Source organism: Pipistrellus kuhlii, unplaced genomic scaffold (assembly GCF_014108245.1).
Source record: "Pipistrellus kuhlii isolate mPipKuh1 unplaced genomic scaffold, mPipKuh1.p scaffold_m20_p_31, whole genome shotgun sequence".
In the NCBI taxonomy this organism is placed as follows: Eukaryota; Metazoa; Chordata; class Mammalia; order Chiroptera; family Vespertilionidae; genus Pipistrellus; species Pipistrellus kuhlii.
In genome coordinates, this window is record NW_023425531.1 from 1,168,244 (window position 1) to 1,185,438 (window position 17,195).

Sequence of the window (17,195 nt, forward strand, 5' to 3'; positions counted from 1 at the left end):
TCTTCATTTTTATTAGCAAATATAGATAGATATACATACCCCTGTGTCTTTATACTTACTTTGACTAATATATAAACTCAGAGCACCTGCAAATATTTTTTCTTGTTCAAAATATCATTATATTTGATTATATGATGTTGATTGTTCTGAGAATAGAGGATATGAGCATTTGCCTTTCACAGTGATAGTTACAGGTATCAAGTTATTTTTCTTTTATTTCATAGGAATTTGGTGCCAAAATAGCAGTAAACAACATGTCTTTGAATGCATATAAGGGGCAGATCACTGTTCTTCTTGGAGAAAATCATGCAGGAAAATCTACCACCGTATCTATTCTCACAGGTATGTATGTATTCAACTTTGTCCAGAGCAGAAGTCAGGCTTCTTCTAAGACAATAGATCAATCAATAACTTGTAATGTTGAGTATGTCATTTCAGTCTTAGTGTTAGTATAGTTTCAATTATTTACAGTCAAGATGCTTCATTTGATGTAAAACATTTCATTCATTTATTCCAGTGTTTCCCAAACTTTTGACATATGTGTACCCCTTCTACAATTTTCGTAACGCTGAGTATCCCTCGTACTCATGAGAACATAGAATTATGCATAGCTAAGCATGATGCAGTGCATATCCCCACCAAACTCCAGTGCAACGGGTACCCCCACCGAACTCTTCCCGTACCCCTGGGGGTACGTGTACCACATTTGGGGAAACACTGATTTATTCAATGATAAATTTTCATGTAATTATTTTTTATGAATTTACAGTACAGGATAATTACAAAGTTGTTACACTCAATTTCATTCTTTGATGAAATACAGACCAAAAAAACAAAAAAACAAAAATTGAAACTAACACCATAAGTAAGATGATAGATATTATATGTAGGATACCATTCACATATAATGGTGATGAGGAATAGGGAAGTGACATCAATCTGAGACAAATACAACATATGAAGAGCTATGAAGGAAAAGAAAGAAGAATATTATAGGTATAAGCAAAAACCAGGAGGCTCAAAAGCAGAGGTCATCTATACAACTAGATCAGATAAGAAAGAAATTTAGCTGAAACAGGTTTGGCTCAGTGGATAGAGCATCGGCCTGCAGACTGAAAGGTCCCGGGTTCAATTCCGGTCAAAGGCATATACCTTGGTTGCGGGAATCTCTCTGGTGAGGGGTGTGCAGTAGGCAGCTGGTCAGTGTTTCTCTCATCGATGTTTCTAGCTCTCTATCCCTCTCCCTACCTCTTGGTAAAAAATCAATAAAAAATATATTTTTTAAAAATTTAAAGGTTTAATCTCCAACATCTAAAGACAGCTTATAAAACTTAATAAAAGGAAGATAAATGACCCAATTAAAAAATTGGCAGTGGATCTAAATAGAATCTTCTCAAAAGAAGATAGAAGGAATGCCAAGAGGCACGTGAAAACATGCTCAAAGTCACTAATTATCCAAGAGATGCAAATCAAAATGACAATGTGGTACCATCTCACACCTGTTAGAATGGCCAACATCAACAAATCAACAAATGACAAGTGTTGGCGAGGTTGTGGAGAAAAAGGAACCCTTGTGCACTGGTGGTGGGAATGTAGACTGGTGCAACCACTGTGGAGAATAGTATGGAGTTTCCTCAAAAACCTGAAAATGGAATTTCCATTTGACCTAGTAATCCTACTCCTAAGAATATATCCCAAGAAGCTAGAAGCATCAATCGGAAAGGATATATGCAACCCTATGTTCATAGCAGCACAATTTACAATAGCTAGGATTTGGAAACAGCCTAGGTGTCCATCAGAAGATGATTGGATCAAAAAAACCATGGTACATCTACACAATGGAATATTATGCTGCCATAAAAAAGAAGAAATTCTCATCATTTGCAGCAACCTGGATGGAATTGGAGAATATTATGCTGAGTGAAATAAGCCAGTCAATGAAAGAGAAATACCACATGACCTCACTCATTTATGGATAATAAAAAACATTATTAACTGATGAACCAAAAGATAGATATAGAGACAGTAAAGAAACAAGCAGACTGTCAAATTACAGCAGGGAGGGTAGGGAGATCTGAGGAAGATAAGAGATCAATCAAATGACTTGTATACATGCATATAAGTACAATCAATGGACACAAAACTCTGGGGAGGGAGGGCATATATGGGAGGAGGGGCAATGGTATATGTACAGAGATAATAATTTAATTAAAAAATTAAAAAAATTTATAGCAAAAGGTGAAGTTGGATGAATAATCAAAAGGTCCAAACATGAATGGAAGATGGTAGCTGGTGGAACAGTAGGCTGAAAGATAGTGTTTGAGTGTAAGGAGGTGTGTGGATGTGTTGGGAAGTGTCAGTATATGTGAGTGAGGGACAGCTACATTCCACATGACTATTGGGGACTGGCGGACCAGGCTCCCCAGGCCTGGCAGCCTCTGCTATTACAGCCTCTATTCTCCTGGAGCAGCCGACTCTGCCGCCAAGACTGCATCATCCTGAAGGGGAGAATGGCTGTGATCAGAAGTCCAGCCTTACCTTCAACCGAGGAAACCTCAGATACCTCCCAGGACCCCACAACCACAATTCCCAGGGACTAGCTGCCTCAGCTATGAACCCACACACACCAAGCCTCCCCAACCACAAGCGCCTAAAACGTCTGCCCTCAGGGAGGCAAAGCCCTGTGCCTCCTCACAAAGCAGATGGAAGGAATATCTGAATCGAATAACATCCACCTGGATTTGGTGAATTAAACACAGCTGGTGAGGCAATCTGTGCACAGAAAGGTCAGAGATCAATCGCCTAGAGAGAAGTGAGATCTGAGATCCAGCTGGATGGAGAAACATGTACTGCAGGACCTAGAGACTCGGTGGGAGACTGTGCTCCACTGAACGCGTGGCTCTTGCGGTCAGTGTAGCCTCGAAAGTGGAAGGGGGTTCACATGACTACTGGCAGAGGCAACTCTATATATAAGCCCACAGCCATGAAAATCTGTGCACAAAAAGCAAGCTTGAGGATCACAGTGCCAGAGGTAAAAGACGCAAGTTGACACAGTTCCCTTTTGCTTGTTAAATCCAGTACATATGATCTTCCAATTAAAACCACTCACTGAGACTGCATGGGAAAGTTGTTTTTGTGGAAACTGGGGTCAGAATAAGGAGAAATGAGCAGGAAACCAGCTCTGGGGCAGTTTGTCCCTACAACCCAGGTATGTCAGGGAAAGAAAAGTCTAAACACAGTGTAGAGGGATCATTCAGTCCCAGGTATTAATACAGAAACACTGCCAGCCAGGGGTTGTCTCAGGAATTGACTCGTGTGAATACAACTGAAGGCAGAGAGAAACAAAGTGAGAAGAGATCCCACCTGCTGTAAGACATGGTTGTGTCTTATGACACAGAGGAGCAGTGGATCGCAGGGAATTTCAACACTGTGCTGACTACCTGATAGGAAACAAACGTGCCAAACAGAACAATAGAGGAACAACCTTCACTACTTCACTTTTGTATTTTATATCTTTTACTTAAGAAACTAAATTTTGGCCGAGACCCCGGTTTGGCTCAGTGGTAGAGCGTCGGTCTGCGGACTGAAAGGTCCCGGGTTCGATTCTGGTCAAGGGCATGTACCTTGGTTGCAGGCACATCTCCAGTAGGGAGTGTGCAAGAGGTAGATGATCGATGATTCTCTCATCGATGTTTCTAACTCTCTATTCCTCTCTCTTCCTCTCTGTAAAAATTCAATAAAATATATTTTTTTTAAAAAGAAACTAAATTTTTTTCTCACTTGATTTAACTTTTTTATTACTACATATTTATTTTTAACTAGCTGTATCCGGTCATGCATTGCTGTGGCTCAGTCTGGTTAAATGGAAAAGAAATAAAAGAGAAAGCACACATTTCTAATATGTTTAATTTCGCAATGCTTGTAGGTATACAATATTTTTATTGTTCCATTGTCTGTGCAGATACAGAGATTGTCTAGTTTGCCAACTCTAGAACACAAAGCATATAATTGTCCATGTGACAAGCAACCCGTGTCTAGATCTAAACCACACAATTCTAAAGATTGGCCCTGAGCTTTGTTGATGATGATTGCAAACCCCAATCTAATTGGGAATTACAATCTCTTAAATTAAAATGGTATATCCTTTGGAATCATAGGAATGCAAAGAATGAGGACATCCTCACCTTTGAAAGGTCCTGTCAAGATTGTTGCTTCTACAACATTTCTCATTCATTTTTGTACTGCAAGCCTCGTGCCATTGCAAAGCATTGACTGGTTGATATTTCACAACATGATAATTGGCACACTGATTTTCAATTGCAGTATGTGCCATGGTATCCCTGGCAGATCAAGTGAATTCAAAAATTCTGTTGGATAATTAACCGCTTCATCTGCTTCCACAACAGTGTCGACGGACTTGCATGTGACTGCCTCGCTTTGAATGTGAGACTGAAGAATATTGTGAAGTTCTTATAGGTCTTTGTTCTTGGCCACAAGAATAGCTTGTTCACTGAGCCAATTGTGATTCTTATAATTAGTTTGAATATTGGGAAATACTTTTTCAACCAATTCTTCTTTTGACATTACTAAATTGTAGAAGTTATGAGGCAATAACATTTGTCCTGAGGTCAGATCAACAGGCACCTTTTTGTTCCCAATTTCCAGCAATTGATGTGAGAATATCTTAGCTGATAGATCATTTGGCAGCTGGACAAGCATATTTGTAATTAATTTTAATGTCTTTACATGTCACCACCAAGTAGAGTATTTCAGGCAAACATTTATTTTGTCCTCTGGTGTCGATCGAGGAATTACAGGTAATATTTGCCTGAAATCTCCTGCAAGCAATATTAAGTGTTCCCAAATGGTCTGATGTTTCCACGCAAATCTTGCAATGATCCATCAAGAGCTTGAGTGATTTTTTGTGTGCCATTGTGCATTCATCCCAAACAGTAAGTCTGCAATTCTTTTGCCATGCCGGATGCTTTGGAAATCTTGCATGTGGGCATTTCAATGACTTGCATGTTTCATGGCAATTTCAAAGCGGAATGAGCAGTTATTTCACCTGGTAGCAATGTCGCAGCTAATCCGGACGAGGAAAGAGCTCCAGCCCCATTATTGACAATTTGTATTATTTAATTGTAAATGCCTTTTTGCTCAAGTGCTAGCTTAGGAATATCTGATTGCACATAGGATAAAAGACCACCCGTGTCATAATTTTGTTCACAATGCAATTTTACATCGAACAAAGCAGCAGCAGACTGATTTGGTGATGGCACTCTCAATTTATTAAGAACTTTGTTTGCGACTTCTAAGCACAAATCTTCATTCATCATCAATATTGAAATGTAATTGAAAATTGGAACTTTGGAAATCATAAATAGATCATAAATCAGAAACATTGAAATGGAATTGTAAAATATTTTGTATAGGGTGTGTTGCTTTTACATCCAACATATAGAACTGCTTCTTTTTTTTAAAGAGCATGTTTTTATCTATCACAGGTGTGACATCTATATAATAGTAGGTATAAGGTATATAAAAACATGTGTATTCGAATGCAACGTTGTGTCAAAATTTCAAAGCAATCAATGAAGAATTTTCAGATATTTGAGATTTTGAACAAACGAACATTTATATAAATAGATTATTATTACTACAGCTATTTTAGCTTATTTAAAGTTTTAGTTTAGTTTAGTTTCTTTTTGGATTAGTATTCTACATTCTATTTTTATTTTTATTTTTTTATATATATTTTTATTGATTTTTTTACAGAGAGTAAGGGATAGGGATAGAGAGCTAAAAACATCTATGAGAGAGAAACATCGACCAGCTGCCTCTTGCACACTCCTTACCGGGGATGTGCCTGCAACCAACGTACATGCCCCTGTCCGGAATCGAACCTAGGACCTTTCAGTCCGCAGACCGACGCTCTACCACTGAGCTAAACCGGTTTCAGCTGTATTTTTCTTTTACCATTATTTACTCTATCTTAATTTTTCCTTTATGCCAACACTCTCTTCCTCACTTTTCCCCTTTTTCATCCTGTTACCCTGTTCCTGCTTTAGTTTTTCTCTATAGTTTCTTTTTACCCACTGTTAAAAATTGATTTTATTCATATATCTAATCTCCTCTCCCCTGCTCCAAGTCCATGCAAACTTCTCTCTTCTTTTTTTTCCTATCCAAATTTTTTTCCTTCCTTCCTTTTTTCTTTTTTCTTTCTTTCTGTCTTGTTGTTTCATTGATTGCTTGTTAGTATGGTTTTTCTCATATTTTTTGCTTCTGTTCTTCCTCTCCTCACTTGTCCTCTTCTTCTACTAATAGCTTAATTAATTCCAATCATCAGCTCAGGTCTATCTACTCTTTATTCTCATTTTCCAATAATAGGGGGAAATGTGTATATATACATATATGTATGTGTGTGTGTGTGTTTGTGTAAGTGTTCTTTTATTATATATATATATATATATATATATATATATATATATATATAAAATTTTGTTTTTTAATTTTCTTCTTATATACTCATTCTCTTTCTACTACCTCTATATTGAATAGTGGTTATTTTTCCATTCATTCAATTACTTGATCCTATCTCTTCTGGAAATAAGCTCTAACTCCTCAGATTTATCTGAGTGTTTCTTGTTTGGGTGTTTGTTGTTTCCATTCTTTGGATTAGTTGTTGTTTGCATTCATCTCTGGGTATTTGTTCTTTGCATTTATTTGATTAGTTATATTTTGGAGATATATATATATATATATATATATATATATATATATATATATATCCCCCTTTTTACCCCACTCTCACATATTCCTTTTCTTAATATCATTTTTGTACCCCTTTTTCTCCCCTAATTCTCTTTTCTCTGGTGGTCACCTTTATTTGGGGTTATGGGTATCGTGGATACATTTGTGTTTGGTGCCCTGTGCATTTTGTCTTGTCATATTGTATTTTGTGCCTTTAAGTCAATGGAGGACAGAGAGAGCTACATAACCACATACCCTGAGAGGAGCAATCATAGGGAGACACAGAAACAACCCACACATGAAAGAAAAGGAGGAATCACTAGGAAAGGGAGTAAATGAAATAGAGGCAAGCAATTTGTCAGAGAAATAATTCAGAGCAATGATTATAAGGACTCTAAAAAAGATGGAAGACAAATTCAACAATATGTGTAAGAAACAAGATGAAATGAATAAGAACCAAGCAGAAATGAAGAATGACATCACTGCAATAAAGAACACAATATAAAGCATCAACAGTAGACTAGAAGAAGTAAAAGACCACATCAGTGAGCTATAAGATAAGGTAGGAAAATATACCCAGGCAGAGCAGCAACTAGAAAAAAAAAAACCTTAAAAAACAGGAGGAGAACCTAAGGGAACTTTGAGACAATAGGAAACAGAAAATTTGCATAATAAAGGAATCAGAAGGAGAGGAAACTGAGCAATAAATAGAAAACCAGTTTGAATAAATAATGACAGAAAACTTCCCAGATATTGGCAAGGAAAAAAAAAAAACTCATACAAGTCTAAGAAGCTCACAGTGTCCCAAACAAGATGAACTTAAAAAGACCAATATCAAGACACATTATAATTAAACTGGCAAACACCAATGACAAAGTAAGAATCTTATTTTTTTAAATATATTTTATTGATTTTGTACAGAGAGGAAGGGAGAGAGATAGAGAGTTAGAAACATCGATGAGAGAGAGTCATCGATCAGCTGCCTCTTGCACACCCCCCACTGGGGATGTGCCCGCAACCAAGGTACATGCCCTTGACCAGAATCGAACCCGGGACCCTTCAGTCCCCAAGCCGACGCTCTATCCATTGAGCCAAACCGGTCCTGGCCAAAGTAAGAATCTTAAAGGCTGCCAGGGAGAGACAGAAAGTTATCTACAAGGGATCTCCCATCAGAATATCAAAATATTTCTCAACAGAAACACATCTAGATAGAAAGATATGGAATGAAATATATAAAGTTATGCAAGAATCTAAGAATATTGTATCCAACAGGGCTATCAATCAAAGGTGAGGATGATATCAGCAGCTTCACAGACAAAATAAAAGGGGAGGACTCAAGGGAGTTTATTACCACCAAACCAGCAATACAAGAAATGCTAACGGGTCTGCTGTAAAAAGAAATAGGAGAGGAAGAAGGAACACAAACATGAAGAATAAAATGGTGACAAACAAGTACCTATCAATAATAACTTTAAATATAAATGGATTAAACGCCTCAATAAAAAGACCTAGGGTAGCTGAATAGATAAGAATAGATTTTGGTTGTTGTGTTCACATTTTCATTTGTCTCAAGCTATCTTTTTTCTTTCTTCTTTGACCTCATTGTTAATCTATCCACTATTTAATAAAATGTCATTTAGCACCCAGGGGGATTGTTCAGTTTTCTCCTTGTCATTGATTTATAGTTTCAGACCACTGTGGTGTAAGATGCTTCATGTGATGTCAGGTTTTTTTAAGGTTATTGACACTTGTTTGGTAGTTTAACATGCTGTCTGTCTTGTCAAATGATCTATGTGTACTTGAAAAGAATGTTTTCTGCTGCTCTGGGTGAAATGCTTTAAAAATGTCAATTAGCCCAACCAGGGTGGCTCTAGAGGTTCCTGGTTCAATTCCCAGTCAGAGCACATGCCTGGGTTGTGGGCTCAATCCCCATTAGGGGCTTCAGGAGGCAGTATATCGATGATGTTTCTCTCTTGTCTATGTTTCTATCTCTCTATCCCTCTCTCTTCCTCTCTTTCTAAAAATAAATAAAACATATAAAACCATCAAGTAAACTATTCCAATCCAATGGGTCATTCAAGTCTGCTGCTACTTTGTTGATTTTTTTTTTGTCTGGGATATATATAACTATTGATGTCACTGGGATATTAACTTCTCCCACTATGAATGTTTTAATATTGATCTGTCTCTTTATGTTCATCAATAATTGCTTTATGTATTTAAGTGCTCACATGTTGGGTGCATAAATGTTCACAAGGATTATACTCTTGTTGGATTATCCCTTTGTCATCTTTATGTTGTTTTTCTTTGTTTCAGTTTATAGCCTTTGTTTTAAAGTCTATATTGTCTAATGTAAGCTACCCCAGCTTTTTTGTTTGTTTCTATTTCCATGAAATATCATTTTCCATCTCTCTGCTTTCATTCTGTATTTGTATTTTTATCTGAAATGGGTCTCTTGCATACAACATTATGTTTGGGTTTTGTTATTTTATCCATATAGTTATCCTATGTCTTTTTATTGTAGCTTTTAATCAATTTATATATTTTTTCCATCACCATTGATCCTCTCGATGCCCTCTTTCACCTCCACCCACCACCTTACGGTTATTGTTGATAGATATGTCATTATTTTTATTTATATTTGTGTTCTTTTTTCTTCTTTTCATAAAGCTATCCCACTAATCTTAATTGTAATACTGGTTTAGTGGTGACAAATTTCTTTAGCTTTTTCTTCTCTGGGAACCTCTTTATCTCACCTTCGAATTTAAATTAAGTTATAGCCTTCCTGGTTGAAGGAGTCTTCGTTATAGGTTCTTGCTTTTCATCACTGAATATTTTGTGCCAATCCCTTTTGGCCTGAAAAAGTTTCTATTGATAAATCAGCTGATAATCCTATGGAAACTTCCTTGTAGGTAAATAACTGCTTTCCACCCTTCTTTTATATTTCTGTCTTTGTTTTTAACTTTTGCCTTTTTAATTATGATGTATCTTATTGTGAGACTCTTTGAATTCATCTTGTTTGTGACACTCTCTGCTTCCCAGATTGTATGTATATTTCCTCACAGTTATGGATATTTTTAGTCACATTCCTTCAAATAGATTCTAAATTCTTTGCTCTCTCTCTCTTTTCTTTCTGATACTCTATCATGCAAATGTTAGATTGAATGTTGTCCAAGAGGTCCCTTAAATTATACTCATTTTTTTAATCCTTTTTTTCTGTTTTTTTCTGTTTGTTTGTTTGTTTCTGATTGGGTGTTTTTGGTACCTTGTCTTCTAAATCAATTATTTGAGTTTCTTCTTCATCTAATTTGTTGTTGATCTGTTCCAGTGTATTCTTCATTTCACTTAAAGTATTTTTCTATCTGATTATTTTTATGCCCTCTATGTCCTTTTATAGGTTACTATGTCTTTGTTGAAGTTCTTACTGAGTTCCTTGAGCACCCTTATAACCAATGTTTTGAAATCTGTATCTGATAAATATTTTGCCTCCATTTCATTTAGCTCTTTTCTAGAGAATTATTTTCTTTCATTATGGCATGTTTTTTAAATCTATCCCTATTTTGTCAGCCTCTTTGTGTTTCCTTTTCTGCATTAGGTTTATCTGCTACTTTTCTCAGTCTTGGCAGGGTTTCCTTATATGGTAGGTGTCCTGTAAAGCCGAATTGCACACCTTTTCTAATCATCTGATACCGGTGTTTTAGGAGTGTCCCTTGTTTTGTTTTTGGGTACCCTTCTGTTATAGTTGGGTCTTGACTGCTGTTTGGCACCTACATGAGTGGGATTGACCCTCAGACTTACTGGCCATGACCACAGCATATAAATTGCTGTGTGTTCGGTGGTTTATTTTCCCCAGTGGTATCTGTTGCCTCCTGAGATTAGTCTTTGTGTGTGCCTCTTTTAGAGCTAAGGAGGTGGTGCTCTATAGTGGTCTAAAGCTGGCACCAGATATGTACACAGATAATAATTTAACAAAAATAAATAAATAAATTAATTAATTAATTAAATAAAGCTGGCCACCATGTGTGTATTGTTCTGGGACCTGTTGGTGGATGGAGGCTCTGGTTCAGGTCAATGTCACCTTTTACCTGTGACTACCTGTTAGGAGATACAAAGTAGCCTACAGTTGTTAGGTGCTTGTGCTAGGCCTAGATGGATGCAGGAGAGGCCATGCTGCAAACCAAGGCTAGCTTTCGCTAATACTAGGCTTGGGGCACATCAGCAAAAGACAGAAGGCATCCTGAAGCCTGCCACCACCTATTGTTTGGCTATAAGACTCAGCCACTTAAAGTATCTCATGCCATAAATATGTTGGGTGAAGTAGGATTTGCCAGAGTGGAGTGATTGGTGCTCATCAAGTTGATACATATTCAAATTGTCACCAGTACTGAGCCAAAGGTCACTTAGAAAAAGTTTCAGGGAACATTGAGGCCACTTGATTGGGAGCCTGAGGAACTTTGCAGTAGGGCAGGGTCTCAGGAAGTCTTCAGGGTGGACCTAGTAGAGTTAACCAGGCTAATGCAGAGTCATGTTTAACTGTGTTGGGTGAGGGATAAACTGAGGGGAAAGGGCATCCATCCACACAGAAAATAGGGCTGTGCACAGGAATAATGGCAGGCATCCCTCCAACCCATTTCCTAAAATCATACAATGTAGCCTCTCCTTGTGTGTCTCTGGCACTCCACAAGCTTGACTGGAATTCCTTGAGAGTTTTCAAAGAAAGACTGCAGTGAGGGCTCAGGTTGGTTGGCACTCAAAGAGCCTTGGGCCATGGGAAAATTGGGTGGTGGGGTCTCAGGGATTCATCAAGGTGAAGATATCAGAATTCACCAGGCTAATGGAGATTAACATTTGGTTATGTCGGGATGAGTGCTCCACACAAGAAAGGAGGCACCCACTGGCAGTATGGAAGTAGGGCTCACCACAGGGAAAATTGTGGCCATCACTGCAGCCCTTGCCTCAGAGCCACACAACTCAGTTTCTTCCTGTTTGTCTCTGGCATCCATTAAAGCCCATAGTGAGTGCCTGTGAGTGCAAGTTTGTGTACGTGCTCTTCAAGAGGATGCCTAGATTTCCAGCAGCTTTCTGTCTTTCCAAGATGAATGGAATCTCAGCTAGTTTTCACAGCCAGATGTTACATGGGCTCCTCTTCCCAGCACTGGTGTTCCAGGCTTAGAGATAGGCTTAGAGCCAAGACCCCTGCTTCACAGTGGAAACCCATTTTGCTAAGATATCCCTCCAGATTCTCCACCACTACACATGGGTGTGGGACAAGCCCATTTTGTGGGTCAGCCCTTTCTCCAGCCTTTATGTGGCTTCTTTATAGCTTTAGTTATAAGACTTAAGTTAAGATAGTCTTTAGATGGTTATTCAGGTTTATTGTTCTATAACAGTGATTTTCAACTGGTATCTGGTGTGTTGCAACAGATACACTGATGTGCCACAAAAAACTTTTAGAGTTTTCAACACCCTACTATTTAGTCAGGGGAATGGACCTCTTTTTCCTAAGATTATTAAATTTTAACAAATGATAACAGGTAATGCAACAATAAGCTCTCCAGTATGAATGAAACCAAATTCTATTTAGTTTTTATCATATTGGCAAAAAAAATGTAATTCTTTGGGTATGCTGCAGAATTTTAGTAATTAGTTTATGTAGATATGAGAATATGTTGAAAATCAGTTTGATAATTGGTAATTGCCATAGTTATAGATTTCCAAGCTTCTGATAACATCCACTTTCTCCTTCAATATGGAGTGGTCTCTGCGTCTGAGCCCGTAGCTCTGGGAGGGGACCCAGCAGCAGTGGGGGCTGCCTGGTATGAGAACCCTGTCCAGCAGTCCCTCACCTTCTCCTGGAGTATGGCTGTCCCTTACCTCACCAACAAATATTCCCCATGCAATCTCCTCAGCTGTTCTTTCGTTCTGCTCTGGGACAAGGCTTGGGACCCGTCTGTCTATTCAGCTGCCATTTTTCCTACCACCACAACTATTCTATAATTTAGTTATAATTTTGTTTTGATCATGATACAAGGTGAGAACACTGTCCACTGACTCCACCATCTTCCATCTTGAGCTAGATTTATTTCTTTTGGCTGCATTATTTACAACTATTGGCCCAGTGTACAAAATTTTTGCACATTAAAAGGGGATTAATTAGCCAAAACCGGTTTGGCTCTGAGGATAGAATGTCAGCCTGCAGACTGAAAGGTCCTGGGTTCAATTCCAGTCAAGGGCATGTACCTGGGTTGCGGGCACATCCCCAGTAGGAGCTGTGCAGGAGGCAGCAGATCGATGATTCTCTCTCATCGATGTTTCTAACTCTCTGTCCCTCTCCTTTCCTCTCTGTAAAAAAATCAATAAAATATATTTTTTTAAAAAAAAATTAAAGGGGATTAATTAGAGGAAATATTTTAATATTGCTATTTGCCTTTTCTCTATAATAGAAGTGTCAGAGATGAAAGATAATCAGTAAAATGTATATGAAAATCTTCCTCCCATCAGAGTATGGGGCAAGCCTTGGAATTCAGAGTCAAGTCTCTGCCCACCCGCAGCACCTCAAAATCGCGGGAGACCCAGCTTCAACTAGCCCCAACCCCATAGGGTGAAGTTCAATACCGGTCATCCCAATCCTTGTAAAGCCTCACTGGGCAGAGGGCACAGCCTTAGGTTCCACCGTGCACCCTCAGGTCCCCTGGCTTGGGACCAGGGTGGGGGGGCGACCTGAGATCCCTCAACCAGGCACCAGGGCAGGCAGCATGGCCTGAGGGCCCCTGGCCCAGCACCAGGGGGCGGGGGTGAAGCATGGCCTCAGGTCCCTAGTCAAGCCCCACCAGGCAGGGGAGGGGGGAAGGGGGAGGGGAAGGCTCAAGTTCCTACTGATCGCTTGTTAAGACTCATTAGGAAAACTCGGCCTCTGCTGTGAGTGCAGCTATCTTTTGTTACCAAAACCGCACCTCCACTTCGGATATCACCATTTTTGTGATGGTGTGATAGTCAATTTGCATATTCCCTCTTTATTAGATAGGACTAGAGGTCCGGTGCATGAAATTTATGCATGGAGGGGTGTGTTTCTCAGTCCAGCGTGCACTCTCTCCAACTGCTCGCCTACTTGCCCACCGACTTCCCCTAACCACTTCTGCCTGCCAACCTGATCACCCCCTAACCACTCCCTCCCTTACCAGCCTGATCGACACGTAACTGCCCTCCCTGGCTAGACTGGTCACCCTTAACTTCCCTCCCCTGCTGGCCTGGTCTCCCCCAACTGCCCTCCCCTGCATGCCTGGTTACCCCCAACTGCCTCCCTTGCAGGCCTGATTTTCCCCAACTTCCCTTCCTTGCAGGCCTGGTCCCTCCCAACTGCTCTCCCCTGCCAGCTATCTTATGGCAGCCATCTTGTGTCCACATGGGGGCAGCCATCTTGGACCACATAAAGGCGGCCACCTTGTGTGTTAGAGTCATGGTCAATTTGCATATTACCTCTTTATTATATAGGATAACCATGACATGAGAGCAATCTAAGTGTCCTTTGCTGAAAGAATGGATAAAGAAAACATGGAGTTGATCTTCATACCAACCTGGATTGTACACTTTTGGATTATCCTGTGAATATCAAATTGGTCTTGTTTTACTCCTTTTGCATAACAATTTAACCTTTACCCTTACTTGGTGGTTCTCCAAGTCTGGTTCTCTGACCAACAGTATCACATTGGAATGTATTAGAAAACAAGTTCTCAATTGTGGATAAATGGACAAAGTAGACATATGATATATATATATATATATATATATATATATATATATATATATATATATATATATATATATATATATATATATATATATATATGTATATATATGTATATGTATATATATAAAAAATTATATGTAATTTATATGTGTAATTCAGCCATTAAAAACAAGGAGATCTTGCCATTTGTGACAACATTAATGTATTTTGAGGGCATTATGTTAAGCAAAATAAGTCAGACAGAGAAAGACAAATATCATGTGATCTCACATATATATTTAATTTTTTTTTTTAATTGAAGTCATAGATGAAGAGAGCAGATTGGTGGTTGCCAGAGTCAGGTGAAGGGGATCAAAGGTACAAACTTATAGTTATAAATATGTTAGGGACTATAGTTAATAATACAGTATTGCATATTTGGAAGTTTCTAAAAAAGAAAATCTTGAAATTTTGCATCAAAGAAAACAATTCTTAACTATGTATGGTAATGGTTGTATACTATACTAAATAAAGTCATTATTTAACAATATACACATATATTAAATCATGTTGTATACCAAAACGAATGTAACATTATATGTCTACTATATCTAAATTTCAAAAAGAATATATTTTTAAGTAGAATAAATTATTTATAGGGTGTAAATGATTATATAATTTATATGTTACATACTATCAAATAGTTTCCCACAAAATCTGTACTGGCTGTTATTAATATTTAAATTTCTTAAGGACAAAAATTTTATATTATAGATATTTGTTTTCCATAGCATTTACACAGTACCTAAATGGTCACAAATATAGTAGCTGGCTGGTTTCAATGAAAATATATTGGAATATAACAGAATATTTAAATGTTATTATTACTGATATAATACATATCAATTGCAACAAATTAGTATATATTAACAACAAATGAGTATATGTTAGCAAAAAGAAAAGGAAAGGAAATTAAATGATATATAATATTAATATATATTAACAGAAATGAAAGAAAGTTAAAAAATAGCTAGTTCTTCTACCGAGGTGTAACTCTGTATTTTATTAAACTGCTCTTCTGCAGGAGATACAGTGCTCATTCTTTTTTTTTCTTTTTTTTAATATATTTTATTGATTTTTCACAGAGAGGAAGGGAGAGGGATAGATAGATAGATAGAAACATCAATGAGAGAGAATCATGGACCAGCTGCCTCCTGCACACCCCACAACCAACTTACATGCCCTTGACTGGAATCGAACCTGGGACCCTTCAATCCACAGATCGAGGCTCTATCCACTGAGCCAAACCGGTTTTGACTGCAGTGCTCATTCTTTTGAGTAATCCATAAGTGGGCTGAATTTGAGATACTAATTTTCATTGTCTTATCATATTTGTTCACCAAAGCTCAGCTTCTATCATGTTTATTTGTAGGTTGCTGTCTTCCAACCAGAGGAGAGGTCTATGTTAATGGATATACCACCTCAAAGAACATAACTGATATTCGAAAAAAATTGGGCTTCTGCCCACAGTGTGACTTATTGTTTAATAACTTGACACTGTCAGAACACCTTTATTTCTACTTTAGGGTAAGTCAGAATTTTTTAATTATACAGTAAATTTAACTTTTTTATATACATATCCATGAATTTTAATATATTTAAGCAACACAGAAAACACTCTCTCATGCTATTTCTTTGTAGTTATCCCTCCATCCCTGGTAACCAGTAGAATCTTTCATTATTGTTGTTTTGTTAAGAAATCATATAAATGGAATCATGTAGTAGATAACCTTTAGAAATTAGCTACTTGTACTGAACAGAATGCCTTTAAGATTCATCTGTGCTATATGTTTCTTTTCATTGTTTGAATGTTACCCAATATACCAATTGAAGGACATTCACATTGTTATCAGGCTTTGGTGCGTATAAGTAAAACTGAATTCTATGAATAGGGGAACCCCTTTCACATCCCCTGTGGTTCAGGGTTCTGGTTCAGTTTCAGATTCTGGAGAAGGGCCACATGCAAATTAAAGAGACACTAGAAGAAATTTAATTTGGTGATATAGAGGGCCAGGCAGGAGCCCACCTCTAGTGGGAGGACTGCTGCTAGGCTCTGGCCTAGCTATCCCTTTTATTGAGACTGTGAAATAACCCATTACCCTTAAGCAGGTTTGGGAGACACCCATAGCCCTTAGGCAGGTAATAAGCAGATTATCATATCAGTAAGGATTTACATGATTACAAGATGGGGAAGTTGCCTCAGTTACCATTGTCTCAATTAGATATGGAATGGTTGGCTCTGACCTTTCAGAGCTTCAAGGTTGACCAGCCTTCTACACCTTTCTATTAGTGAGACATATGAATACCTTTTAAACATAAGCTTCATGTCTCAGAGTATGATTACTGTATTATAAATATTTGTTTAACTTTATCAGAAACTGCCAAACAGCTTTCCAGAGTGATGGTATTATTTAGTACTCGCACCAGCAATGTATAAGAATTACAGTTGCTCTTTATCTTTGCCAAAATTTGGTATTGTTAAGACTTTTAAATTTTTTAACTTTTCCAATCTATGTGTACTTTTATCTAATCATTGTCTAATCTGCATTTTGTTAATGGATAATTATGTCATTATCCATCTTTCATGTGCTTATTTTAAAATTACCAGACATCCCGTTTTTGGCGGGACAGTCCTGATTTTTAACAATTTGTCCTGCGT

At 37.8% G+C, this 17,195-nt stretch overlaps 1 protein-coding gene across 1 annotated transcript in view; it reads left to right on the top strand.

The window, feature by feature from the left end:
- LOC118731568 (phospholipid-transporting ATPase ABCA3-like) overlaps positions 1-17,195 on the top strand; it is a 197,217-nt gene that overhangs the window by 11,692 nt on the left and 168,330 nt on the right. Inside the window, exons 3-4 of the mRNA XM_036460223.2 lie at positions 225-342; positions 15,909-16,063. Coding sequence (XP_036316116.2) covers positions 225-342; positions 15,909-16,063 — 273 coding nt within the window. The remainder of the gene's footprint in view (positions 1-224; positions 343-15,908; positions 16,064-17,195) is intronic.